At 57.8% G+C, this 26,605-nt stretch overlaps 2 protein-coding genes across 2 annotated transcripts in view; one reads left to right on the forward strand and one right to left on the reverse strand.

Moving 5' to 3' along the window:
• The first annotated feature begins 1,057 nt into the window (after positions 1-1,057).
• Positions 1,058-8,570, forward strand: TESC (tescalcin). Its single transcript, XM_039726150.1, has 8 exons — positions 1,058-1,549; positions 4,871-4,940; positions 7,121-7,201; positions 7,425-7,564; positions 7,675-7,736; positions 7,803-7,910; positions 8,254-8,301; positions 8,374-8,570. Exons 1-8 carry the CDS (start codon positions 1,102-1,104, stop codon positions 8,449-8,451), a joined length of 1,035 nt encoding a protein of 344 aa, XP_039582084.1. The 5' UTR covers positions 1,058-1,101; the 3' UTR covers positions 8,452-8,570.
• Positions 8,571-14,530: 5,960 nt separating this feature from the next.
• The window catches only part of FBXW8 (F-box and WD repeat domain containing 8), a gene marked incomplete at its 5' end in the record, with an annotated part of 55,127 nt that continues 43,052 nt past the window's right edge, over positions 14,531-26,605 (reverse strand). Inside the window, 4 exons of the mRNA XM_039725822.1 lie at positions 14,531-16,038; positions 16,665-16,781; positions 19,177-19,350; positions 25,169-25,296. Of these exons, the coding sequence (XP_039581756.1) occupies positions 15,894-16,038; positions 16,665-16,781; positions 19,177-19,350; positions 25,169-25,296 (564 nt within the window). The remainder of the gene's footprint in view (positions 16,039-16,664; positions 16,782-19,176; positions 19,351-25,168; positions 25,297-26,605) is intronic.

Genomic DNA, 26,605 nt, shown 5'->3' on the forward strand with positions numbered 1-26,605 from the left:
TTGGGAAGCTCTTCCAGCCCCTTTGGAGCCAGCCTGACACATCCCAAAGAGCAGTGCCATTCCCGGGGGGCAGTGCCATTCCCAGGAGCAGTTCCATTCCTGGGCAGTGCCATTCCCGGGGGCAGTGCCATTCCCGGGGGCAGTGGCATTCCCAGGGAGCAGTGCCATTCCCGGGGGGCAGTGCCATTCCCAGGCACTGTCCTGGGGGCAGCAGCATCCCCGGGAGGTTTCTCCCCCCTTGCAGGCCGAGGTCTGGGTGTGCTGCTGCTCCTGGCCAGGCTGAGGAGCTGCTGGTGCCCTCCAGCAGCCATGGGACAGGGAGGGACAGGGAGGGACAGCTCCTGGGTCCTTTGGGAAGCTCTTCCAGCCCCTTTGGAGCCAGCCTGACACACCCAGGGCAGGCAGTGAGGCCTCTGACAAACCATGGGAGTTTATCTCCAATCTCTGCAGGAAAACCAAGCCCCAGGAGCATGCAGAGCAGCCAGCCCTGCTGGGGCCAGGGAGAGCTGTGTCCTCTGGGGCAGGAGGATGAGAGGAGGAAGGGCTGCTCTGGCCTGGAGAAGGGTCCCTGGACTCTCTGGTCCCTTCCAGGCCACCTCCACCTGCACAGCAGCTGGCTCCAGGTGCTCCTGAGCCATTCTGGGCATCTCCAGGGATACCCCAGCTCTGGGGGCCCTGCCTGCCTCCCTGCTGGCTCTGACTGTGGGCAGGGACAGAGTGCTGCGGGGATTTCCCACCTCCTGCCCCCCTCCTCCTGGGCTGGGCACAATTCCACCTTGGATGGAAAACTGCTGGCCCAGGAAGGGAGGGTGAGGAGCCCAGAGCCCCAGGGCCCCTGACCCTGCCAGCTGAGGTTGCAAGATGGGGACATCTCTCCTTTCTCCGTTTTTATTTATAAACAGGTATTTTCCTGGACAGCTGGAGGCTGGAAGTGATTTCATTCCTTTCCTGTTTATATCTGGCTTTAAACAAATAAACAAGACTGACTTGCTACCTGCTGCCGGTGTGCTGTGCTCTTTGAGCTGCTCCCACCCCTCTGCTCTTCCCTGTGCCCGGGGGAGGGTGACATGTCCCTGCCAGTGCCAGCCTGGCACCGGGGAGATGGGGCCAGAACCCCCCGCCCTGCCAAAGCTGCCTCCCGGGGAAGCCCCCCACCCCTTATGGGGGTGCTGGGTCACCCCTGCCCGCCCAGGGGGCGCAGCCCGGGCCGTGCCAGGCGGGGCCAGCCCGGGGTTCGGGAGGAGCTGCCGCGGGGAGACCCCGGCCCCGTTCCGCACCGGGGTACCCGGGGTGTCTGGGGGCACGGCCGGGGCTCCCGGTGCCAGCAGCCGCTGCCGGGGCTGTCCCCGCTGCCGAGCTCCGGCCCCGCTGCCTCCGGGCGGGGCGCGCAGGGCCCGGGGCCGCCTCCCCTCCCCTCCCGCCGCGCCCGCCCTCCAGAGCGGCGGCGGCTCCGGTGCAGCGCCCGCGGCGGCGCTCCCGGCACGGCCCGGGATGGGCTCCGCGCACTCCGTGCCCGCCGAGATGCGGGAGCTGGCGGACAGGACGGGCTGTGAGTACCGGGACCCTGCCCGTCCGAGCCCCCGGCGGAGGGGACACAGCCCCCCGGGAGGGGGGGCTCTGCGGGCCCTGTCACCCGCGGGGGTGCGGGAGGTGCCAGCCGGGAAGGGGGAGGGGGGAAAAAGAAAATGTCACCTGGGTGTCCGGGGGGCTGCGGGAGGTGACGCTCGGGCGGGGCAGGGGATGAGGACATGTGTGACCCGCGGGGAGGGTGCAGGGAATGTCCCTCGGGAGGGTGCAGAGGTGTCACCTGGGCTGGGGAGAGCAGGATGTGACACCGGGGGATGGAGCGGGGGAGGGGACAGGGGATAGGAGAGGAGGGTGTAGGACTGTCACCAGAGGGTGCCAGCATGTCACCCGGGGCGTGCAGCCGTGTCCCCGCTGCCACCGCGCCACCAGCCTGGGCGTCGAGCGGCCACACGTGCGAGCCCCAGCCGGGCTCTGCCCACCCGCGCCACCCGCAGGGCACTGTCCCCAGGGCCGAGGGCACTGTCCCCGCAGGGCCGGGGGCACTGTCCCCGCAGGGCCGAGGGGGTCCGGTGACTGTTCCCAGTGCTGCTGCTGCTCCTGGGGTCACATCTCCCTTCCTCTCCCTTCATCTCCATCTCCATCTCCATCTCCATTGAGAGGGTCCGGTGACTGTTCCCAGTGCTGCTGCTGCTCCTGGGGTCACATCTCCCTTCCTCTCCCTTCATCTCCATCTCCATCTATCTCCCTCTCCTCTCCTCTCCTCTCCTCTCCTCTCCTCTCCCAGGGAGGGCTGAGCCCCCCGTACCCCACTGAGCCCCCCCGCCGGACTCAGGAGCTTGGGGAGCCCGCGGGGTGCCAGCCTGGCAGCCCAGGGTGGCAGGAGGATTTTGGGGAGCCCCCTGGCCCGGGGACCCTGCAGCAGCATCTCGGGCACAGGCGGCACTGCCCGTGGGAGGCTCCTCCCCGGTGCCCCGTGGATCAACCCCAGGGCAGGGTTTGCGAGGGCAACACCCAGAAATCTCGTGGAAACCAGAGGAGGGAGGGCAGGGGGAGCCCACAGCTCCAGGCATGCCCGGGGTGCCCGTCCTGTGCTCCCCGCGGTATTCACAGAGCTCCCCGGCTGCCAGAATCCCAGGAATTCAGGGGATTCACAGCCTTGCTGCTGGGCTCCGAGCTCACCGGGGCACTGCAGCCACCCTCGGGCCGTGCGAGGAGCAGGGACAGGGCAGGGACAGGGCAGAGCCTCCTGCAGGTGCCCACGGCTCCTTCCTTTGCCGTGTCCCCGCGGAGGGACACCCCGAGGGGCTGCTCGGGGCTCCTTCCCTCCCTCCCTGCGTGGGCTCCATCCCAGTCTGCTGCAGCGTCTGTCAGGGGTGAATGGCTCTTCCCGGGATGCTGTGACCATCCCTGCAGCCAGGCTGCTCCCAGGGGAGCCTGAGCCCCCCCAGTGCCCCTGAGCCCGCCCTGAGCCCCCCCAGTGCCCCTGAGCCCGCCCTGAGCCCCCTGGGCCCCCCCTGAGCCCCCCCAGTGCCCCTTTCCCCAAGCAGCACAAGCCATGCAAGGCTGGGAGCAGCGAGCCCGGCTCCCTTTGGTTTAAATCCCATTTTTCCCCCATTAGCAGAGGCTGCCGTGCTTGGACACGGGCCTGCAGCATCAGGATGCTTCTCAGGGACACGAGCAGCCTCTGCTGCCCTTGAGCCAGCCCTTCCTCCAGCAAAGCTTTTGCCTTTTCTGCAGATTTCCCCTTTTTTCTCTGGAAAGCAGCCGAGCTCTGCCACCTTCACAGGCAGAGCTGCCCCGAGAGGAGCACCTGGGATGGGACAGAGGCAGCAGAAGCCTCCTCCAGCCCTTCAGGGCCAGCCCAGCCACGAGCACCCAGCCACTGACCCCAGTTTTTGTCCTCTTGGTGCCTGGGACGTTTTTCTGAGGGATCAAAGCTTTTTGGTGTGCACCCGAGGCCCCGATGCCGAGGCTTGGTGGCCCAGCTGCTCCCACGGTGACGGCGGCGGCGTCACGCAGAGGGTGACAGGTCACTGCTGCAGGGCCAAAGCTGGACAGCAAAGTCTGGGGAAAGTTTCCATGGGACAGCAGCAGAGCAGCAGCCAGCAGGGGCTGGGGAGGAAATGATGGATCGGGGGGGCCTGGCCATCATCACCTGGGGCCAGGGGGCTCAGGGGGGCTCAGGGGGTGTGAAGGGCATCCTGGGGACACCCAGGCAGGCTCAGGGCCCTGCTCCCTCCCTGTCCCTGCAGCCCAGAAGGTTCCCAGGCTGTTAGCAGGGCTCTGAAGGCCCAGCCCCGCTGATCAATGCAGCTGCTATTTCCAGGCCGTGGAGCAGCGCTGGGAAAGCAAAGGACATTATTTAAACATCATAAAAGGCAGCGAGGGAGGCAGCCCAGCCCGGCTCTGACCCTGCTGTCGTGCTGCAATTAACCCTTTGCAGCCCTTGAGGTGTGTTTGTGTCTGTCCATGGTGCCAGGAGTGTCCCGGGCTGGCCCTGCCCCTGCCCAGCCCCAGCGGGGCTGCAGGAGCCTGGGGGCCCAGCTGGAGCCCAGACAGACCCCCAGATCCCAGACACACAGCTCCACAGCACCTCCCTGGCTCCTGGGAATGGCCCCGTCAATATTTGCACAGCAGTCAGGCTCTGGGGGGTTAGAGCTTGGTTACAGCCCCAGGGGAGCAGCAGGGGAAGATAAATTCACCTGTGCTGGGGGATCAGGGCACTGGGGAGGCTCTGCTGAGCCCCAGCACTCAGGGAGCCCAAAGGAGCTGCTGGTCCCCCCTTCCAGCCCTGCCTGGGACGGGGTGGGTGCATCCCTGGGGCAGTGCCCACCCATGGTTTGTGGCTCACCCCGGGCAGTGGCAGCAATTTCAAAGCCAGGAGTTGATTTTGGGGTCTGCGGTGCCCCCTCAGTGTCCTTTCCTCTCCCCTGGCTGCTGTCAGGATTCTGATCCCAGAGTTGTTTCCTGCAGCAGCCGTGGCTGCGGACATGGAGGAGCCTCCAGGCAGAGCTGGGGCAGGGGCAGAGGAGCTGCCTGGGCACAGCTCTGCCCACGGTGCCAGCGACCCCAGAGGAAATGCCAAGCCTGCTCCCGTGGGCTGGCACCAGGATCCTGAGCTGGGGGTGGGATCACTGTGCCACTCCATGCCAGGAATCCCTGCAGGGAATAACCCAGCCCTTGGCACCGTCCTGGGAGCCAGCCCCAGGCACGGGGACACAGAGGGACACCGGGAGAGGGCAGTGGCAGGGCCGTGCCCCGGACCCTGCCCCGCTGCCGGGGTGGGACAGGCTCAGAGGGTCCCGGGGCTCAGCCCCTGTCACCTCTCTCCTTTCCCTGGCAGTCACCTCTGAACAGATCGAGCACCTGCACCGGCGCTTCAAGCAGCTGAGCCAGGACCAGCTGACGATCCGGTACGGGAACCGGCCCGGGACAACGCTGGCCCGGGACAAAGCTAGCCCGGGACAGTGCCAGCCCGGGACAGTGCCAGACCGGGACAATGCCAGACCGGGACAAAGCTAGCCCGGGACAGTGCCAGCCCGGGACAAAGCTAGCCCGGGACAATGCCAGACCGGGACAAAGCTAGACCGGGACAAAGCTAGCCCGGGGCAATGCCAGCCTCAATTCAATCCCAGCCCGGCTGCAATCCCAGCCCCACTGCAATCCCGGCCCCATGTAATTCCAGTCCCATGACAATCCCAGCCCCACGACAATTCCCCATGCAATCCCAGCCCAATTACAATCCCAGCCCGGCTGCAATCCTGGCCCCAGGGCAATCCCAACCCAGGATAATGCCAGCCCCGGGACAATGCCAGCCCGGCTGCAATCCCGGCCCCGGGGCAATCCCAATCCCATGACAATCCCAGCCCAATTACAATTCCAATTCCACTGCAATCCCAGCCCAATTACAATCCCAGCCCTGCTGCAATCCCAGCCTCACATCCAGGGCCACCCCCAGCATCTCCCCCTTCCCTGGGCTGGTCCAGGGCTGGGATTCTGCGTGTCTCTCCCTGAGCCAGCTCCTGCAGCGTGGCCTTGCAAATATTCCAAGGAAAACACACAATAACCCACTGGCCTGGGAGCAGGGGCTCTCCTGACAAACATCTCATCCTCCCCAGCTTTAAAATCAGTTCTGGGGAGGGAAGGGGGTTCCAAGTGCTCCTCTCCCTCTCCTCGGTGGCTGCACAGGGAAGGGGGAGAGCTCCGAGCTCCCGCTGCTCCCAGGGTTATTCCTGGCTCGTTTGCTTTATAAATCCCAGAGATCAAATGCCCAGCCCGGGCTCAGCACGGAGCTGAGGGGAGGGTGGGCAGCAGGATCTCCTTGCTGTGCCCTGGGGAGCCCTGCTTGAGGCCTTTTTCCTGGGAAAACTCCACAATCCGTGGCAGGTGGAGCCATGCAAAGGGCCCAGGGTCATCCCAGGAGCTTTCCCAAGTCCCATTCTAGTGGGACAAAATCCCTGAGCACGGACTTGCTCTCAGTCTGAACAGAATAAAAAAGGGGGTTTTATCCAAAATCCCTTTATTTTTCTGTGCTTTGGAAGAAAGGGTTGGGTCCCTTGGGGGCTCTCAGGGCTTTCCCTCCTCCCCAGCTCCCTCACGCTCCGGGCTCTCTGTGCCCTTTGCAGCAAGGATGCCAGACCGGGACAATGCCAGACCGGGACAAAGCTAGCCCGGGACAGTGCCAGCCCGGGACAAAGCTAGCCCGGGACAATGCCAGACCGGGACAAAGCTAGACCGGGACAAAGCTAGCCCGGGGCAATGCCAGCCTCAATTCAATCCCAGCCCGGCTGCAATCCCAGCCCCACTGCAATCCCGGCCCCATGTAATTCCAGTCCCATGACAATCCCAGCCCCACGACAATTCCCCATGCAATCCCAGCCCAATTACAATCCCAGCCCTGCTGCAATCCCAGCCTCACATCCAGGGCCACCCCCAGCATCTCCCCCTTCCCTGGGCTGGTCCAGGGCTGGGATTCTGCGTGTCTCTCCCTGAGCCAGCTCCTGCAGCGTGGCCTTGCAAATATTCCAAGGAAAACACACAATAACCCACTGGCCTGGGAGCAGGGGCTCTCCTGACAAACATCTCATCCTCCCCAGGTTTAAAATCAGTTCTGGGAAGGGAAGTGCTCCTCTCCCTCTCCTCGGTGGCTGCACAGGGAAGGGGGAGAGCTCCGAGCTCCCGCTGCTCCCAGGGTTATTCCTCGGCTCGTTTGCTTTATAAATCCCAGAGATCAAATGCCCAGCCCGGGCTCAGCACGGAGCTGAGGGGAGGGTGGGCAGCAGGACCTCCTTGCTGTGCCCTGGGGAGCCCTGCTTGAGGCCTTTTTCCTGGGAAAACTCCACAATCCGTGGCAGGTGGAGCCATGCAAAGGGCCCAGGGTCATCCCGAGCGCTTTCCCAAGTCCCATTCTAGTGGGACAAAATCCCTGAGCACGGACTTGCTCTCAGTCTGAACAGAATAAAAAAGGGGGTTTTATCCAAAATCCCTTTATTTTTCTGTGCTTTGGAAGAAAGGGTTGGGTCCCTTGGGGGCTCTCAGGGCTTTCCCTCCTCCCCAGCTCCCTCACGCTCCGGGCTCTCTGTGCCCTTTGCAGCAAGGAGAACTTTGACAGCATTCCCGACCTGGAGTTCAACCCCATCCGGGGGAAAATCGTCCACGCCTTTTTTGACAAGCGGTGAGCACCCCCCGCACCCCGGGAGGGGGGATTTATCCTCTGGGAATGGGGTGGGGCTGGGCGAGGACCTTCCCCCCAAAGGCTGGGGTGGAGCCAGGTGGGAAATGGGACATTTAAGGTGAATCTCGGGGACAAACCAGTCCGGGAGCCGCGCTGGGGGTGTGGTGATGCTGGGGGCGGGAGGCCGGGGGCTCCCCATCACCGAGGGCTCCGGCACCCCCAGGAACCTGCGGCAGGAGTCGGAGGGGCTGGCGGACGAGATCACCTTCGAGGACTTCCTGACCATCATGTCCTACTTCAGACCCATCGAGATGAACATGGACGAGGAGCAGCTCGACCGCTTCCGCAAGGAGAAGCTGAAATGTGAGGCTCTCCCGGCAGAGCCCGGGCTGGGGGCTGGGGGCTGGGGGCTGTGGGGCTGGGGGCTGGGGAAGGGGCTGCCCTGACCCTGCCGTCCCCTCCTGTCCCCCCAGTCCTGTTCCACATGTACGACTCGGACCACGACGGGAAGATCACGCTGCAGGAGTACAGAAATGTAACGTGGGCTCCCCCCTTGCCCCGTGCCCCCCTCCCGGGCCTGGCCTGACCCTGTGCCTTGCAGGTGGTGGAGGAGCTGCTCTCAGGGAACCCCCACCTGGAGAAGGAGTCGGCTCGATCCATCGCCGACGGGGCCATGATGGAGGCGGCCAGCATCTGCGTGGGACAAATGGTGGGAGCTGCTTCCTGCTCTGAGGGGCTCTGCTGCCATCACAAATGGGGCTGGAAGGTGTCCCTGCTTCCCAGGGCATCTCCCTGTGCCACAGCTGCTCTGGCTGGAGGTGTTTTTTGCAGGCAGCAGCTTCCAGGGTGATGTTTTCTCATGAGCACCCCACAAACCCCATCCTTACTGCCTGTGGAAAGGGCTGCTCCTCGCATCGGGGGGGTTTGGGGATGTGTTTGGGGCTGGCCATGGGGCACAGGGCAGGAACCCGTGGGAGATGTGTCCCCAGCCCCAGGGGACATCCCTGGGCCACCCCTCCCCATCACTGCGATGTTTCCTCTCCCTGCGGCAGGGCCCGGACCAGGTGTACGAGGGCATCACCTTCGAGGACTTCCTTAAGGTCAGTGACACCCCCGTGTCCCCAGGAGCGGGGCCGGGTGCGGCCCTGGCCCCTCAGCCCTGTCCCTGGCAGATGTGGCAGGGCATCGACATCGAGACCAAGATGCACGTGCGCTTCCTCAACGTGGACACCATCGCCCACTGCTACTGAGGGGCAGGAGGAGGAGGAGGAGGAGGAGGAGGAGGAGGAGGAAGAGGAGCCAGCAGCAGCTCCATGTCCTGGCTCCCAGCTCAGTCTCTGCCCCTCCCGTGTGCCTGTTCCACGCTGGGGCTGCCCTCTAGAAACATCAGAGCCTTTTATCTGTAATAAAAGATATTTCTCTTTTTAGTCCTCGCTGAGAAACACTCCGTCCATCCATCACTCCGTGGTGGAGTGTTCCCCTGAGCAGAAAGCCTCCACAAATCCTGGCTGCCCCACAAATCTGGGTTTTTAGGCTCTGCCAGGAGCTGATCCCAGGCCGTGGGAGAGGCAGGGGCGGGGATGCAGAGGGGCAGGAGGTGAAGGCAGCACCTGCAGGGACAGCCACGTCCCGCTCTGCACCCCGCAGGGAAGGTGGTGGCAGCCACAAGGAATATTCCCATTGAATCCCAAAGCAGGAGGAGCCCCGGCAGGCAGCAGGGACGCGGGACGTGGGCTCCTGGCAACCAGGTGGCTTCTGCCCCCACATGTTCCCGCTGAACAGGGACCGGGTTGTTTACCGGCGCTGGTGACTGCGGGGCTCCAGGCGGCTTTCTGTCTCTAAGGCAGCCTCAGCTGGGAGGGAGGGAGGAGGGGAAAAGGGCAATGGCTATTTTTAGGAAAGCAGGGAATATTTATTTGTTTTATCAAAAATAAAACCAGCTTCTCCTGGTGACAGGGGCCGGCGCTGGGAGCAGCACAGCCAGAGGGTGAGGGGCTGGGCAGTGAGGGGTGTGGAGCCACCCCTGGGTCACCCCTGTCCCTGGGTCACCCCTGCCCCTCCCTGGATCACCCTTCTGTCCCTGGGTCACCCCTGGGTCACCCCTCTGTCCCTGGGTCACCCCTCTGTCTCTGTGTCACCCCTCTGTCCCTCCCTGTGTCGCCCCTGGCTCAGGGCAACACTTCCTCCTTCTTTTCCTCATTGTTGGGGGTCTCTGCTCTGCACCTCCACACCGAGGGCTCATTTAGGGATTTAGGGCTTCTGTCCCCTCCCAAGTCCCCGTGTGCGTCCGGAGCCGCTGGAGCTCAGCCGGGAGCCGCTCCCGGGTCCCGCCTGGGAATGTCGCACCTGGGAATGTCGCACCTGGGAATGCCGCACCTGGGAATGTCGCACCTGGGAATGCCGCACCTGGGAATGTCCCATCTGGGAATGCCGCACCTGGGAATGTCGCACCTGGGAATGCCGCACGGGGCCGTGGGGCAGCGCTGCCCTCGCCGGTGGGGCCGGGCCGGGCCGGGCCGGGCCGGGTGGGAGGGCGCCGTGGGGCTGGAGCTCCCGGCTCTCCCGGAGGAGAGGAGCCCCTGCAGCGCTCCGGGGCCGTGGGGCAGCGCTGCCCGCGCCGGTGGGGCCGGGCCGGGTGGGAGGGCGCGGTGGGGCTGGAGCTCCCGGCTCTCCCGGAGGAGAGGAGCCCCTGCAGCGCTCCTGGAGCTGCCCCACAACCTGGGCTCCGGGATTCCCTCCTTGGGCCCCTCTGGGCACCCCCATGACCACCACCATCACCTCCTCCTCCTCCTCCTCTTCCTCCTCCCCCCGTGCCGGACCCCAGCGCTCCCTCCCCTCCCCATGCACACGAGGGCACACCCCGCAGCTCCTCCCCAAATCCCCAAGTTTCTGCGGCCAACCCAGGCTCCTTTCCCCGTTTTCCCCCCAAATTCCCACCCAGCGCTGCGGGACCCCCCGGTCCCCGCTCCAGCCCAAGCTCCCGCTCGGTCCTGGCTGCCTGCAGGGGCCGTTCTGCCCCACGTCTCCCCCCGGCGCTGCAGGGGTTAACAGAGCCCGGGGTCCCACTCCCGATTTCCTCGGAGGAATCATCCGAGAGGATCCCAGCAAGGCAGGGGAGTGGAGGCCAGGAGGAGTGAAGAGCATGGATGAGAGGATAATTATTATCCCTTGAGTTAATTAGCTATAACTCCCTGGAGTTAATTAGTTGCCCCCGAAATTCTACGTGGCAAGAAAAGCGAGGGAAGTTGGGGAACAGAGGCAGGACCCAACAGAAAGTGGCTGCAGCGTTTTCCCTTTGCTTGTGCCGGGAATTCCCGGTGGGAAATGGGAGAGGGGAGAGCGGGAGGGAGGGAGGAGAGGGAATGGAGCCGATCCCAGGCCCGGCAAAGGGATGGAGAGCCCCAGGCATGGGCAGGAGCAGCGTGTTCCACACAGCAAAACGGGGATAATCGTCCTGAACATCACAGGGAAATCTGGCAGAGCCCCGGGAAAGCTGGCAAGGACAAAGCTCCTGCCACAGCAAAATCCTGCCAAGCCCAGAGCGTCCATAAGGGAAAAGGGTTCAGTTGTGGGGCCGGGAGAGTGGACGTGGCACAGAGCTCTGTGCAGACCCCAGGGGGAAATGGAGTTGGAGCTGCCTCACAACAACCGGGAAACTCCAGGGAGGCTGAAAGGGCTGGGCAGCACCAGAGAGAGCAGCAGCTCCTGGGAGTGGAGAGGGGACAGAGGGACCCCAGGGCTGGAGAGGGAACAGAGGGACCCCAGGGCTGGAGAGGGAACAGAGGGACCCCAGGACTGGAGAGGGGACAGAGGGACCCCAAAGCCAGAGAGGGAACAGAGGGACCCCGGGGCTGCAGGGCAGGGACCCTGGGCAGGTGGGTGCTGGCACAGAGGTTGGCACAAAGCCTGACCCATCTCCCCACCATCCCCCCTCATCCATCAGCCATACAGGGCTGGAGAGGGAACAGAGGGACCCCAGGGCTGGAGAGGGAACAGAGGGACCCCAGGACTGGAGAGGGGACAGAGGGACCCCAAAGCCAGAGAGGGAACAGAGGGACCCCGGGGCTGCAGGGCAGGGACCCTGGGCAGGTGGGTGCTGGCACAGAGGTTGGCACAAAGCCTGACCCATCTCCCCACCATCCCCCCTCATCCATCAGCCATACTGGAGCTTGGGAAAGGCAGGACAGACCAAACAAGGGGACAGCTGGCCAGAGCAGCAGAGCAGAGGCAGCACAGACCCCACAGCCACCTGCAGCTGATATTTCTAAGCTGGATTTTGAGGAGTTCCTCATTCCTTTGAGTGGCACTGCTGAGGCAGGGGTGACAGAGGAAGCCCCCTCCTGCTGTTCTCCCATGAAGAGGAATTTGGCCCAGAGGCTGGAGATCCACATTTCTGGATGAAAATCTGCCAGTGCAGATTCTTTTCCTGGCTAAAAATCTGCCAGATAAATCCCGACCTGAACAAGCCCTTCCCACAGGTTTGTGCTGCACAATCCACCAGGAGCTGATCTGCTTTGGGGCCCCCAGCCCCTGCAGCCCCCAGCCCCTGCTGCCCCACCTTCCCCCTGGCAGCAGGGAGGACTCCAGCTCCGGGTACCTGGAGTTCCAGGAGCATCCACAGGAGGTGGAAATGAGCGGGCAAATGTCACTGGAGGAGAAGAGGGGGCAGAGAGGACATGAACAATTCCTGCACCACATCAGAGCACCTGCACTCACCCCTCAGTGACAGCAGCAGGGACAGGAGTGACAGCGTGGGCAGGGCAGGAGAGCAGAGCTGGCTGGGAAAGGACACAGGGTGGGGAGAAAAGGGTTCAGAGACCCCCAGAGCACCTCAGAAAAGCACCTCTGCTACCTCTGCTCCTCCTCCCAGCACTCCTCAGATCAGGAGAGGGATGGCAGCTCCTGAAAGCCGGGGGTGGCTCTTCCCTCCCTGACTGGGGACACCAACAGAGGCTAAAAGCACTTTCTGGGGCTGTGCTGGAGGCTGGGGCCAGGAGCAGAGCAGGGCACTGGGGATGCCAGCAGGGCTCTGCAGTGTCCTGCCCTGCAGAATGGTGTGCCAGGCTCCCCTGGGGCTGCTCCTGTGGCACACACTCACACGGATCCCTGTGGCACACACCCAGATCCCTGTGGCACACACACAGATCCCTGTGGCACACACACACACACACACACAGATCCCTGTGGCACACACAGATCCCTGTGGCACACACACACATCCCTGTGGCACACACACACAGATCCCTGTGATCCCACATTCTCTCCGAGCAGGGATCCCTCTCACCAGGACACAGGCTCCTCTTTTAACCCGAGGATCACTGCCCCCAGCAATGGACACCAGAACCCTCGAGGCTTTTCATGCCACACCATTTCCTGCTGTGCTGCCTTGGGCTCTGCAGCTGTCCCTCACCCCTGTCTGAGGGCCACCAGCCTGGCAGGTGGCACCAGTGTGAGCCTGACCTCTGCCAGCCCAGCCCACTCTGCTCCAGGGTCCTGCCCGCAGCTCCTGAGCCCCCCAAGGCAGATTTCCCCTCCCCGTGCCCCCCTGACCTGTGGGACAAAGCACTGGGCCCCTCCCTGCCAGCCGGCCCCCAGTGGGCTGGGAAGCTCCAGGGTGGCTTCCACCCCCAGCCCAGCCGGGATGGTGACTCTGTTCCTGCTGCTGGAATGAAGGCAGAGGCTCCATTTCAATGCTCCCCTGATGCCTCAGGTTTGAGCTTTTCTGTTTTTCAGGTTCTGTGCTGCTTTAGTGTCTAAGTCTGGGCCCCATATGAGGGGATGCTGAGCTCTCTGCACAGAGCAGGGAGACAAAACAATTCCTGCTCCAGCTGGGCACCAAGGACAGATGATCCAAATCTCAGCCCAAGAGCACAAACAGGGATTGAAGAGAGAAAAAACAAGGATGGGACTGCATGGGCTGGAGCTGGAATTGGACAATTAACCCCAATATGCAAATGGAGCAGAGCTGATCCCAGGGAGAGACCCCGTGAGCGCTCGTGCATTTTGGGACCATTTTGGTCCATCTTGGGTGCAGCCCTGGCTGGGCTCTTGTGCTGCCCAAGGTGCATCCATGGAGGCCTTTTAATAAATTCCTGCTTTGTCCTTTGGCTCTGCCCAGCCTCTGCTCCAGGCCAGCCTGCACAAGGCTCACCCTGACCCCAATATGGTGACTCTGTTCCTGCTGCTGGAATGAAGGCAGAGGCTCCATTTCAATGCTCCCCTGATGCCTCAGGTTTGAGCTTTTCTGTTTTTCAGGTTCTGTGCTGCTTTAGTGTCTAAGTCTGGGCCCCATATGAGGGGATGCTGAGCTCTCTGCACAGAGCAGGGAGACAAAACAATTCCTGCTCCAGCTGGGCACCAAGGACAGATGATCCAAATCTCAGCCCAAGAGCACAAACAGGGATTGAAGAGAGAAAAAACAAGGATGGGACTGCATGGGCTGGAGCTGGAATTGGACAATTAACCCCAATATGCAAATGGAGCAGAGCTGATCCCAGGGAGAGACCCCGTGAGTGCTCGTGCATTTTGGGACCATTTTGGTTCATCTTGGGTGCAGCCCTGGCTGGGCTCCTGTGCTGCCCAAGGTGCATCCATGGAGGCCTTTAATAAATTCCTGCTTTGTCCTTTAGCTCTGCCCAGCCTCTGCTCCAGGCCAGCCTGCACAAGGCTCACCCTGACCCCAAAGCTCAGCAGCTCCAGCCCCACTGAGCGCCCAGGGCAGCAGGACACCATCCCTCCCCAGAAACCCCAACAGCCCGAGACATCCACAGGAGCACGTGAGCCAAACACAGCCACCCCTCTGCTGTGGTACCACCTTCCTCAATTAACTGCATTAATTAACAGGGAAAAGCCCCGAAGGAGCTGGGAGCTGTGGGGACAGAGGGGCTGCCCAGAGAGGGAACGGCTGCTCCAGGTGCTGCAATCCCCTTGCCTGGCACGGGGCAGCCTGGCACGGGACAGCCTGGCACGGGACAGCCTGGCACGGGCGGGCAGGAGCAGAGGGAGCAGCAGGAACACCGGGCAGCGCTCCGGGAGAAGGGCACCGCACAAACTGATGGGCTCCGGGCAGCAGGAGAGGGAGGAGAACAAAGCTGCTCCCAGATAATGAGGAGAGATAAGGGCAAGGGACAACAATGGGCTGGAGCTCAGCACAACGCTGGAGCAACCCCCAAAGTCATCTGTGCTACAGAAACCGTGATTTATTTGTCAGGTTTGAGCTGAACTCTTGTCCAAACTGTGCATCCATGACACTTCCTGCTCTTCCAGGAATGGAGGGAGGGAGCTGGCTTCCCAGAAGGGTGGGCGAATAATAAAAAGATAGACCAAAGCTTTAAGAAAGATTCAATTTATTGGTCAGACAGAATGGCTTTGCCCCTTGCACTTTCTGTGTATCTATCACATGGAAAAAGGTAACTTAAAAACCTAAAATGTGACATTTTGGCCTAGGGGTGATGGGAAACACCCCGAGCCACAGGAGGCAAAGCAGTGAAATCAGCTGTCTGCAGGGCTGCCTCAGTGCCAGCCCAGCCCTCTCCTGCAGGTCTGGGCACATTCCTCCACCTCCCTCACCTCACACTGATTCCATTAACCCAGGAGAAAAGGTGTAAGTTAAAACTTAACCTCAACTTAAACAGAACTGACACAGCTTTGGCTTGCATCAGTAAGTTTACAAGGACAAATCACAATAAAATCATTTTAAATCAGTAAAAAGATCCATGCAGGACTGGAGCTTTTGTTCCCCAGACTGGTTTTACCTGTCTGTCAGTGCTACCTGGGCTTAAGGTAAAGCCTCACTCCTCATTTCCACCTGAACAGAACCTCCTGCCCCACAGTCTGGGGCTCAGGGAGGGCACTGTGGCCACCTCATCCCTTCTGTTCCATGATCAATTCCCAGCCTGGAAGCAAGGACAGCACTGAAAACCCTCCAGGTGCTGTGGAAGGACATGATCCAGCCAAGAACACACCTGACAGCCTGAGCCAGCCCTTTGTCCCAGTGAACAGGGGTCAGCTCACCCTAAAAGGCTCAGGAACAAGATTCCACAGACAGATGTAAACATACAATTAGAAAACATTTGATCCAGGATTTTAAAGAATTAAAAAAATAATTTATTCTAAGATAATTTCGATGTGTGTGTGCCCTGCTGAGTTCCCAAGCATCCAGCCTGGCCTAGGGAACCTTCCCCTCCCTCCCTCCATCCCAATTCCTCTCCCAGCCACTGTAACCTTTTGTGCATGGTCCTGCTGTCCTGTTCCCAGGCACATCCAAGGAAAACAAGAACGAGCAGCTCAGTGCCACGACAGACATTTCAAACATGTGGCTCAGCACATGCTTTTTCCAAGCTCTTGGTGATTTTTTTTTCCCTCTTGGGGTAGGCAAGAACTCCTCAGAGAGCTCCCACCCCTTCAGAGTCCCACTCTGGCTTCTGACCAGGATGGGCCCTGCAGCATCTTTCCCACAAGCAGCAGGAATGTTTTTGCTCACCCTGCAGTGCTCCCTTTCCCTCCTCAGCCTCTCCACTCCCCAGGCCAGACCTCTGGACACGTCCAGAGTGACACACTGCAGCAGGGTGCTCCAGGGCAGCCCTGCCCTCCTTGGGTTCACATCCCCGGGCTTTCTGCAGCCCACCCAGCTCCTGGGTGCTTGTCCCACAGGATTTCCCTCGTCCTGGCTGGCCCAGAGCCCAGCAGGGCCCTAGATGCTGTCGTAGGGCATTGCCAGGCCGATGTTGTAGTTGTAACCCGACACCTCGTCGTAGGAGGAGCGGCAGATGGGGAGGACGCTGTCCACGGCCAGCTGGTCCACGGAGAACTCGTAGGAATAAATGACCCCTCGGTACCTGCAAAACAACCAGACACACCACCTCAGCTCAGCGGGAATCACTGTAAACCCCACGGAATGGAGAGGGGATGCTGCAGGAGCTGGATGAACCCCATCCCCGGGGCGGGAGGCTGAGCCCTTGAGCAGGGAGAGCTCCCTGCTGCTCCCGGCAGGATCCTCCAGCGCTGCTGAATCATTGCCTCCAGCCCCGCAGAGACGTGACTGTCATCTGCTGGAACATCTCCGGGCTCTCCAGCACGGGGGAAGATAAATACATTGGTATTTGATAGTTCAATTAGCACTAACAGCCATTTGAGATGCAAATACCACAACCTGCAGCTCAAATGCCAGTAGTTTTCCTTTAGGAGGAGGCAGCATTACTAATACTTCGAGCATGGAGAGGGCTGCATTCCCTGCCTGGCTTCAGTGGACTTTATGTTCCCCTGCTGAGAAAAAAAAAGCTTTTTTTGTGCTCAAGCAAATCAAGAGCCAATTCATCGCTTGTTTTATAAACCGTACCCTTAAAACTTTTTTTGATTTGATTTTTCTGCTGCTATACCCTCTCTGTAAGCGCTCTGGGTGATGACTCAGGTGCTCAGGGTGCTATTTAAGAACAAAGCACATTGCTGAGGGCTGGTTTCTCACTTTCGGTGCAAGCTGGGGTCGTCCTCGGTGATGCTGGAGCCTCGGGGGTTCTTCTCCTCGGGGATGTTGGCAGTGATCAGGCTGTGGGAATTGAACCACACGTGGCGCACTGGATGCCTGGAAAACAGCCCAGAGCACGGGGTGAGCGACCACCTGCACCGGCCTCCCAAACCCGAGTGCTGGGAAGGACTGGCTTTGGATGGAACCCGGAGTGGCTGAAATCAGCGGCCAGAGGCGGCGAACGGCACTCCTGGCTCCTCCAGCCCGGAGCACATCCCGCATCTTCTATCCCCATCTAGTGGGCTCTTCCCAGAACACACGGGGAGGCCGGAAAGTGCTGCTGGAAAGCGGGCAGAGGGATGGATGGGCTGGGCTGGGCTGGGCTGGGCTGGGCCGGGCTGGGCCGGGCTGGGCTGGGCTGGCAAAAAAAGGGGAAGGACACCCCACACCCCCTGCACTGAGCTGGTTTAGAAATGCACAAGCTAAGAGCCATGGAGTGGGGAAGGACCCCCAGGGATCATGGATCCAGCCCCTGTCCCTGCCCAGACCCCCAACAACCCCACCCTGTCCATCCCTGGCAGTTCTGTCCAAAGGCTCCTGGAGCTCTGGCAGCCTCAGGGCCGTGCCCATTCCCTGGGGAGCCTGGGCAGTGCCAGCACCCTCTGGGGGAAGAGCCTTTCCCTGAGCTCAGCCTGAGCTGCCCTGGCCCTGCAGCCATTCCCTGGCTCCTGTCCCTGTCCCAGAGCAGGGATTGGAGCTGTCTCGGGAGGAGCTGCAGCCCCTGGTGAGCTCTGAGCCCAGGCTCCTCTGCTCCAGCTGAACATTCCCAGTGCCCTCAGCTCCTCCAGACCCTTCCCCATCCCCATGTCCCTCCTCTGGACACTCAAGCCAGGTCCTCACTCCTTCCCCTCCCACTGGTGAATAACTGAGCCCAAACCCAGGAGCAGCACTTTGTGCTAAAGCAGGAATCAATTCTCTGCTCAGCTGAGGATGGCTCATCTCCACACCCCAAATGTGTCTCCTGTCACCTCCCTCAGCTCCTGCTCCTGTTTTCCATTCCTGGCAGGGGGCCACAGGCAGGGATAACAGCACACACCTTATCTAGGAAAGCCTTTTGATGGAAGTGATCCCTTCTGATTGCTCTATAGATTAAACACTGTTTTCTACCTGTTTAATCTAATGGTTTCACTTGGAGCACATCCCCGAGCTCAGCCCTGCCCTGCTGCCCTGCTCCTGGAGCAGCACTAATGAACATGCCAAGGAGACAATCAATGGAATATTGTCCTTAATGCATCAGCCACATCACAACAGGCTTTATCATTCCCAGGGTCAACACACAAAGTGATACCTGCTATTAATCAATGACAACTCCAGCTTGAACTTCCCTGGCTGTAAATACCTCATCTAGCTCCTCTTTGGGGAAGATGCATTAAAACTAATAAAAAAACGAAATCAGGATTTATCTGTTCATCTTATGGATATCACTGAGACTTACAAAGGGCTAAACCCTTGAGTCTTTACCCAGACAAAGCCTGGGCATTGTGCTTTGATCAGGAGATCTTCACTTAGCTGTACAAAGTGTCAGCTCCAGGATGCTGATCTCTGCTCGTACTTTCAGTACTGTGCTCCTTGTGCTCAGTACAAACTGGTATTTCAATATTTAAATGAGTTTAAGTGCTTTGATCCTCACCACTAAGGGAATGCATGGAGGAGGTGAACAGAAGCCCAGGGACTGTGATGGATGCACTGGATGGGGACAGCCAGAACCAGTTCCTCTCAAAACAGCCAGTCCAGCACATCAAACCCAAGGTTTCACAACTAAACAGAGGTTGGGGATAGAGCAGGGAGAAGTCACTGACTGAACTTCATGGAAAATCCAGGGGAAACAACTTCCCTGCTCCCCAACACCAACTGAAACACTCAGCTAATGAGTAAAAATGCTGACAGGCCATGACAGTGATGCCTCAGGTTTGAGCTTTTCTATTTTTCAGACTCTGTGTGTGGGTCTGGGCTTCGTATCATGGGATGCTGAGCTCTCTGCACAGAGCAGGGAGACAAAACAATTCCTGCTCCAGCTGGGCACCAAGAACAAATGATCCAAATCTCAGGCCCAAGAGCACAAACAACATGGGCTGAAGAGAGAAAAGCAGGATGGGACTGCATGGGCTGGAACTGCAATTGTCTGATATGCAAATGGAGCAGAACTTATAAAAGTGAGAGACCCTGTGACCAGCTGTCCATTTTGTGACCATTTTGGGCTCACCTTGGGTGTAGCCCTGGCTGGGCTCTTGTGCTGCCCAAGGTGGATCTATTGAGGAGATCCTTTTAATAAATCCCTGCTTTAGCTGTGTCTAGTCTCTGTTCTAGGCCAGCCTTCACAAGGCACCATCAGTAAAGGGCCCCTCAGAAACACACAGGGCTCCATGTGAGGAGACACCCTGTCCCCAAAGCACACAGAACCCCCCAAAAGCCAGCGCCACGCCCTCCCTGCAGCCCCTGCAGCCCCGGTTACCTGGCGTGCATCTCCCAGAGCCTGGTGGCCATGCGCTGGTCCCACACGCACACCAGGCCCTCCTCCCCTCCGCTCACCACCTTCCACTCGTCCATCTGCACGGCGCGCACGCCCAGCTGGTGCCCGTGCAGGGAGCACACGGCCTCGCCGCGCCGCACGTCGAACACCCTCACCCTGCCAACACAGAAACCAGGCACAAACTCCTCAGCTAATCCACCCAGAACCGGCTGCATGGCCGGCCCAGAGAGCCGAGGAGCAGCGCTGTGTCCAGGCACCAGGGCTGTCCCTCAGGGCTCTGTGCTGGGCCAGCTCTGTTCAGTATTTTTATTGAGCACATGGATGAGGGGATTGAGTCTTTTGTTAGTAAATCTGCAGTCAGCACTAAGCTGGGAGTGTGTGTGCATCAGTTGGAAGGTAGGAGGGCTCTGCAGGGGGACCTGGAATGGTTGGAGGGATGGGCAGAGTCCAGTGGGATGAAGTTTAACAAGTCCAAGTGCCAAGTCCTGCATTTTGGCCACAATAACCCCTGCAATGCCATGGGCTGGGGATGGTGTGGCTGGACAGTGCCCAGGTGGAAAGGGACCTGGGGGCACTGGCACACAGCCGGCTGGACATGAGCCAGCAGTGTGCCCTGGTGGCCAAGAAGGCCAATGGCTCCTGGCCTGTGTCAGGAATAGTGTGGCCAGCAGAACTAGGGAGGTCATTCTTCCCCTGTACGTGGCACTGGTGAGGGCACACCTCGAGTGCTGTGCCCAGTTCTGGCCCCTCAGTTTGGGAAGGACCTGGGGACACTGAGCACACCCAGAGGGGACAACGAGGCTGGAGAGGGGCTGGGAACACAAACCCTGAGAGGAACCACTGAGGGAGCTGGGGGTGCTCAGCCTGGAGAAAAGGAGACTCAGAGGTGACCTTATCACTCTACAGCTCCCCGAAATGTGGCTGTGCTCAGGTGGGGTTGGGCTCTTTCTCCAGGAACTGACAGAACCAGAGGACACAGCCTCAAACTGCATCAAGGGAAATTTAGGTTGGGTATTAGGAAAAAGTTTTTTACAGAAAGAGTGATAAAGTTCTGGAATGGCTGCCCAAGGAGGCGTTGGAGTCACCACCCCTGGGTGTGTTTAACAAAGCCTGGATGTGGCACTGGGGGCCAGGGTTTAGGTGAGGTGCTGGGGCTGGGTTGGACTCTGTGATCTTGAAAGTCTCTTCCAACCCAGTGATTCTGTGAATTCTGTGAATCTGTGAATATTTGTTACAGGCTGGACACATGGGGAGTAACCTCCCAGAGCCATGTGCAAAGAGTCACAAACTCCCGCTCTCTATTTATCCAAAAAGGTTTTACATATTCAGATGGTTTCCAGGATGCTTTCTACAATTCTTTTTACATAAACATTAACTCTCACTTGGTATTATAATTAGCTGAATGTCCATTATGGCTGTGCAATTGTCCCCTTTAATTGGGTCAGTGGGCTTCTGAAGAGGAAGTAAGACCTCTTCCTCATGCTAAACTCTTCACCTGTGTCAAGCTGGCAGGGCTCCTTGGCCTGCTGGTCACAGTCCAAACCTCCTCTCATTCTCAGAAGTCAATATTTATGATTTCTGCACTCTTACAATACTCCATATATCACCTGTTATTCCCAACCTTGTTTCAGTTATTCAATTAATTTCCTTGTTAAGCTCTATATAATCTTTGCTAACTACATTTCTAACTTAGCCCCTAAATGAATTTAAGCTCTTAATTAAAATATATATCTATTTTTCACTATCTTAGCTGCGTTGCTAGCTCAACCCCTGGACTCAAAAAGACAGCTCTGGACATGCAGCTCCTCCTGAAGCTGCTGTGTGAGCCAGGGAGAGTCAGCTGCAGAAGAGGTGCTAAGAGTCCCTTAAAGGAATCCTGTCAAGGTCGTTGACATGGAAACTGGAAAGAAGAAAAGATAAACGAGGGGGGCCTGCAGTTGGACATGGCTGACAACAGCAGTGAGAGCACTCTGTGCCAGTGAGCACTGTGTGGAATTGTTGTGGCCAATGAATAAATATAAACTTTCTGAGAAGGTATAAAAGAGCATTCTGCTGGAATAAACAGAGAGAAGCCTTCTGAAATGCATGGTGTCCTTCTCTGGGTTGTGACTGTCTCACCAGTGACAGGTTCTGACACCACAAGGATTTGGGGTTATGGAAACACACCTGGGACAGCAGCAGAGCCACTGCTGCTCCACAGCTGGAAAACCAGTGAGGCACAACCTCTTCACCACTGAATTTTCACCCTGACTTCTGTGATCAAAGATCTTTTTCAGGCAGATTTCCCCACCACACAGGACCTCTCTGAGTCTTTGCAGGTTTTAGGACCTAAAGAGGGCTCTGGGGTCTCAGCACAGGAGGGACCTGGAGCTGCTGGAGAGTCCAGAGGAGACACCAGAGATGCTCCAAGGGCTGGAGCCCCTCTGCTCTGGAGCCAGGCTGGGAGAGCTGAGGGTGCCCAGCTGGAGAGGAGAAGGCTCCAGGGAGAGCTCAGAGCCCCTTGCAGGGCCTGAAGGGGCTCCAGGAGAGCTGCAGAGGGACTGGGGACAAGGGATGGAGGGACAGGACACAGGGAATGGCTCCCACTGCCAGAGGGCAGGGCTGGGTGGGATATTGGGAATTAGGAATTGTTCCCTGGCAGGGTGGGCAGGCCCTGGCACAGGGTGCCCAGAGCAGCTGTGGCTGCCCCTGGATCCCTGGCAGTGCCCAAGGCCAGGCTGGACAGGGCTTGGAGAACCCTGGGACAGTGGAAAGTGTCCCTGCCCAGGGCAGGAGTGGGACTGGATGGGCTTTAAGGTCCCTCCCCAACCATTCCATGATTCTATGAGTTATGATATAAAATAAAAGTGGAATTTGGATAAAGCTCCTCTCTCTGTGCCTCCCAAAGCATCAGCAATGCCAGGAGGCATGGAACACCCAGTTGGGACACACTAACCCAGCCCACCCCTGGTACATGCCCTCATCCACTATGGACCAGGGGTGACATTATTACCAGGATCAAGGAAAGGATTATTGTTGCAAAGATTTCAGAGGAGATTTTATGTGTGGCAATTCAAAAGACAAGAAAGGGAATTACAGGTTCTTACCCTTGACTTAATTACCAATATTCAAAGCAAGCACCCAGCAACCAGGATCTGCTTTACTTCAAAAACTGTGGCCAGTTTTTAGGTACATCTGATTTTTGGACATTACAGACCACCCAGACATTTTGAAGAGAAATAAACTGAAGACTCAGACAGAAGCAGAACTACAGACAAAGACCTTAGGATTCCAAGCACTGCCACAAGGCCACAATACCAGTTAGAGCTAATGGTGTTAAGTTTTAAACCCAGCTCATATCACAAAGGAGTGTGGGTGGGGTTTGATCCTTATTTATCAAGATTAACAGATAAAGCAAAGTACATGAATAAACAAAAAATGCAGCAAGTGAAAACAGAAGGAAAAGGGAAACACTGATCTCAGGCTTGAGAAGAAGCCAGAGCAAGTTCCTCCCAGCTGATGGCCATCAGGAACAAACCCATCAGGTACACATTAATCCCAGAAAAAGCCAAAACACACTTGTTCCAACACATTAACTGTACTTCATTCCATACCCCTGCTACGATGCTAATGGTGCTGCAAGTCCTTCCTCTGCCCTTCTCCAGCCGAGATTGCATCATATGATTTTACAAAGAACACATTTCAGGGCCTGAGACAAGGCAGCAGAGCAGGCCAGAGCTCCAGCAGAGCAGCATCCATCTGACAAGGAGGAGAACACGCTGGAGAACTCTCCGTGTGCAACAGCCCGTGCCACAGAGTGAGGGGCAAGGATTGCTCCCTCCCAGCTCCAGCACAGAGGAGCTCTGGCTCCAGCCTGGGGGAGGATGGGGTGTTTGGAAGGGCTCCCTCCTGGAGCTCTCCCCACTCTCCTGTGTGTGCTCTCCCAGCAAGCAGAGCTGCTCCTGTTCGGAAAGCACAGCTGGAAGTTGGGATGTGAGCGAGCCCTGCTCATCCCGTGAGGAAGCACCCAGCTCTCAGGTGTCCATGCTGGCACACCCCTGGGAGAGCCAGAGGCACACCTGGCTGCTCAGATGTGCCTTAAGGAGGAAAAGGAACAATGTTCTGCCAATCCCACGTGGTGCTGTAACACAGAGCTGGCCCAGCACGTCCTGCCCGGACAGCTGGGCTCAGTGGGAGCGCTTCGGGCTCATCCCAGCTCCAGGGAGGTGTTCTGCAGGCCAGGCTTGGCCCCTCCTGTCAGACTGCCTTGGGAGTGAGCTGCCTGGCCTTCAGGAGAGCCTGCAACACGTTTGGATCCACACCTTTCTGGGTTTGCCATATGTTTGCTTTCCCAACACTCCTCTCCAGCCCAGCTCCCACCAAGGCAAAGCAGGATCAGCACAGCTCCCTGCTAGGAGAGGAGGCCTCTTGCCAGAGCAAAGCACAGCTCAGGAATCAAATCAATCAGCAGTGCTTCAGCAGGAATTTCACAGGGAAAGACAGATTTTACAGGCACTACCAAAACCATTTTGTGAATATGACTTTTCAAAATCGTGGTTTTGAGTAAAAGAAGGGTAGTTTCAGGTGGAACTGGGAAATGGCTGTATTTAATTCAAGCAGTAACTGCTCTCTCTGGCCAGCAGCAGCCTGAGCTCCCAGGGCAAGGTCCCTGTTTCATAAACTCACTCCGCAACGTGGCCGTGGAGATTCCAGTCTCGTTCCACCTGTGGATGCCCAGCACCTTCCTGCAGCATCACAGGAGGATGTGACCTCTGAGATGCTCTGCTCCTCCCCCTGGATGCCAAACTTACCTTCCCAACTGTTCATCCCTAACTCCTTGCTGTTCAGTGACATCCAACCCCCTGAACCCAGCCAGTGCTAAAGCTGAGAACCCCCAAAGCTTCCTGGAGGGGACGGGCACAGGCATCCCCTCTGCTATAAAGGGGAGGGATATCAACTCCAGCTCCTCTCCCGTCATCGTGCACGAGATTAAAACTGGAGCTAACTTTACTGGGGTGCTTTGGAAAATCAATTATCTGCTTTTAGAGGGGAAAAACCTCCCAGGGATTCAATTCCACTTGTCAAACTTCAGCTATTTCCTTTATCCTCCTTGCTGAGAAAGTGTGAGGCTTGCTCACGCTCCCTATTCTCCGGGAAGGAAAAAAAAAAAGCTGTTTGACAAAATAATCATTTTTGCAAGCTGCTGCACTGGCGGGACAGAGGTCTGGGATTTGGCAGAGGGAAGTGCCCGCCTTCCAATCTGATCCCAGCACCAGAGCAGAGCACCACCTGCAGCCTGGTGCCCAGTGTGGAAAGGAGGAGGGAAGGAAGCAGGAGCCATTAGAGACTGGCTCCTGGCCATCCCACATCTCCTTTGGTGCACTGGATCAGACCCCACAAACGACTCGCCAAAAAAAGGAAATCTAAAAATTGGACTCAAAGGGTCTTTTTAAGCACTTTAATCCTTTTGCACTGCCTGTTCCCAGCGCGGCCATTCCTGGCAGCAGACACTGAGCTGGGAAAATCCTACTCCCCAAGCCAAGGAGCTAAAGAGAAAGCTGCTAATCAGCTAAATAGAAGCTGGAATCTGTTCATATGAAAGTCTCTTTTTTTCTCTGTCACCTGAGGGACATCACAGTGTTCCGAAATACACTTTTGACATCATTTGGCAGCAGGGCCCATCTCATCCTCCATGATTCATCCCTTAGGTTATTTTTTTAATATCAGAAAGTGAGCTCTTAAATGCCAAACTCATTTTGCGGGTGGCGGTGGGGAGGTGGAAGAGATTCCAAGTGGTCTCGCTGGGCTGTGCACCAACTGCCTCCACCAAATGGCTCAGAAAGCTCCTCTTCCCATGGAGCTTCCCAGACAAAGCACACTGACAGCCACATCCAACTATTACCTAATAGTTTGTTCCTCAACTTCATGGAAACACGAGAGGAGAAAGCAATTCCAGCAGGGCCAGATGTAGGACAGGGAGCTGGGGATCACTCACCTTCTGTCCTTGTTGCCTGCCACCAGCATGTTGGGGGGGCTGCTGTGGAGGTTGACACATGAGAAGTCACCTATGGAGTTGCCCACCTTGGTCACACACTGGTTTGTTTCCAGGTTGTAAAGGAGGATCTGGCAGAGAGGGAATAAAACACCACATCAATTCAGCAGGAGCACCACGACAACACTTTGCTGCCCCACAAAGCAGAGCTGTGACCACCTGAGGTGCTCTGCAGGGTTTGTTTCTTGATGTGTAAAACAGAACCAAGAGACAGACCCACCCCTGTGAAGAAAGGAAATGACACCTTCAGAAATAAGGAATTCAGGTTTCCCAGTGGGATCCAGCAACAAGCAGGGATGCACCCCCAGAGTGGCCAGGCACAGCTCTCAGGCAAACCACACAGGGGAAATCTCTGGGGTTACAGGAAAAGCAAAGGGTTTCCTCATCAATTTTAGTGTTTGAGAGAGCAGTAAAAGCAAAGAGCACCAGCCCTGAGGAGCTCTGGACAGATGGACAGTGAGAGGCAGATCTGGTCAAGTGCAGCAGGAACTGCAGGACAGAGCTGAGCACAGCCTGGGTGCCCTCACACACACACAGACACACACACAGAGATATGTTACATCTGAAGTGGCAGCTCAGATGGGAAAGGCAGAAAAACAACTCTGATTTCAGGCAGCATCTGAGATGATTCAACCAGAGCCTGGATGAGAAGCACGAGTTGTTCCTGTCCGTTCCCACTCCTCTCCTCAATCAGTTTAATCATGTTTGCTGTCCTTCCTGTGGGGCCAGATCAGATCTGTCTGCTTGGGCCTTTCAATTTAGGAGAACAAATATTTTTAGAAACAGAAAAATGCACTGGTCAAAGCCCAGTGGAGCTCAGTGCTGCACCTGGCTTTATATAACTTCATAAACATGATTAAATTTCATGGTGATGCTTGTTGAAATGAAAAGAAACCTTGTGACCATGAGAAGAGTTAATGGTATTTAAAACATCAGAAGAACCCCACAGCTTCCATGGCAACATCAGCATGGCCATGTCAACGTCACATCAATATTCTTTACTTCTAATTTGCTGATGATAGCCACGTGCAGCTCAATAAATATTGCACTATCTGGATGGATTATTTCAACATTGGCCAGAACAGCAGCACTGATGCTGCCTGGCCTTTTATTTCCTATCTGTGCCATTTCAGAGATCTGAAAGGTGAATGAAGAGAGCAGGAGAGGATCACTCTGTGATGGAGGCCTCTGGGCAACCAAAGTGCAGCTTTAAAGATCTCAAGGAACAGGGCAAAGAGAGACAGAGAATTTGCAGGTTTCTTCCACCTGCCATTCTCCCAGGCAAATTCAGACATATTTCAGCTCCCTATTAGGATCAACACATCCACATCCAACTTCCTTAGGTGTTCCTAAGATTTATAATTTCCCAATTAGTCCTTT

The sequence above is a fragment of the Passer montanus genome, unplaced genomic scaffold, assembly GCF_014805655.1.
Source record: "Passer montanus isolate IOZ18808 unplaced genomic scaffold, ASM1480565v1 scaffold57, whole genome shotgun sequence".
In the NCBI taxonomy this organism is placed as follows: domain Eukaryota; kingdom Metazoa; phylum Chordata; class Aves; order Passeriformes; family Passeridae; genus Passer; species Passer montanus.

Excerpts from the sequence above, each read along its gene's own strand:
- TESC (XM_039726150.1), top strand. The coding sequence starts at position 1,102 with ATGGGGCCAGAACCCCCCGCCCTGCCAAAGCTGCCTCCCGGGGAAGCC. Across the intron at positions 7,737-7,802 it reads CGCTGCAGGAGTACAGAAAT|GTGGTGGAGGAGCTGCTCTC; the intron begins GTAACGTGGGCT and ends TGTGCCTTGCAG. Across the intron at positions 8,302-8,373 it reads CCTTCGAGGACTTCCTTAAG|ATGTGGCAGGGCATCGACAT; the intron begins GTCAGTGACACC and ends TGTCCCTGGCAG.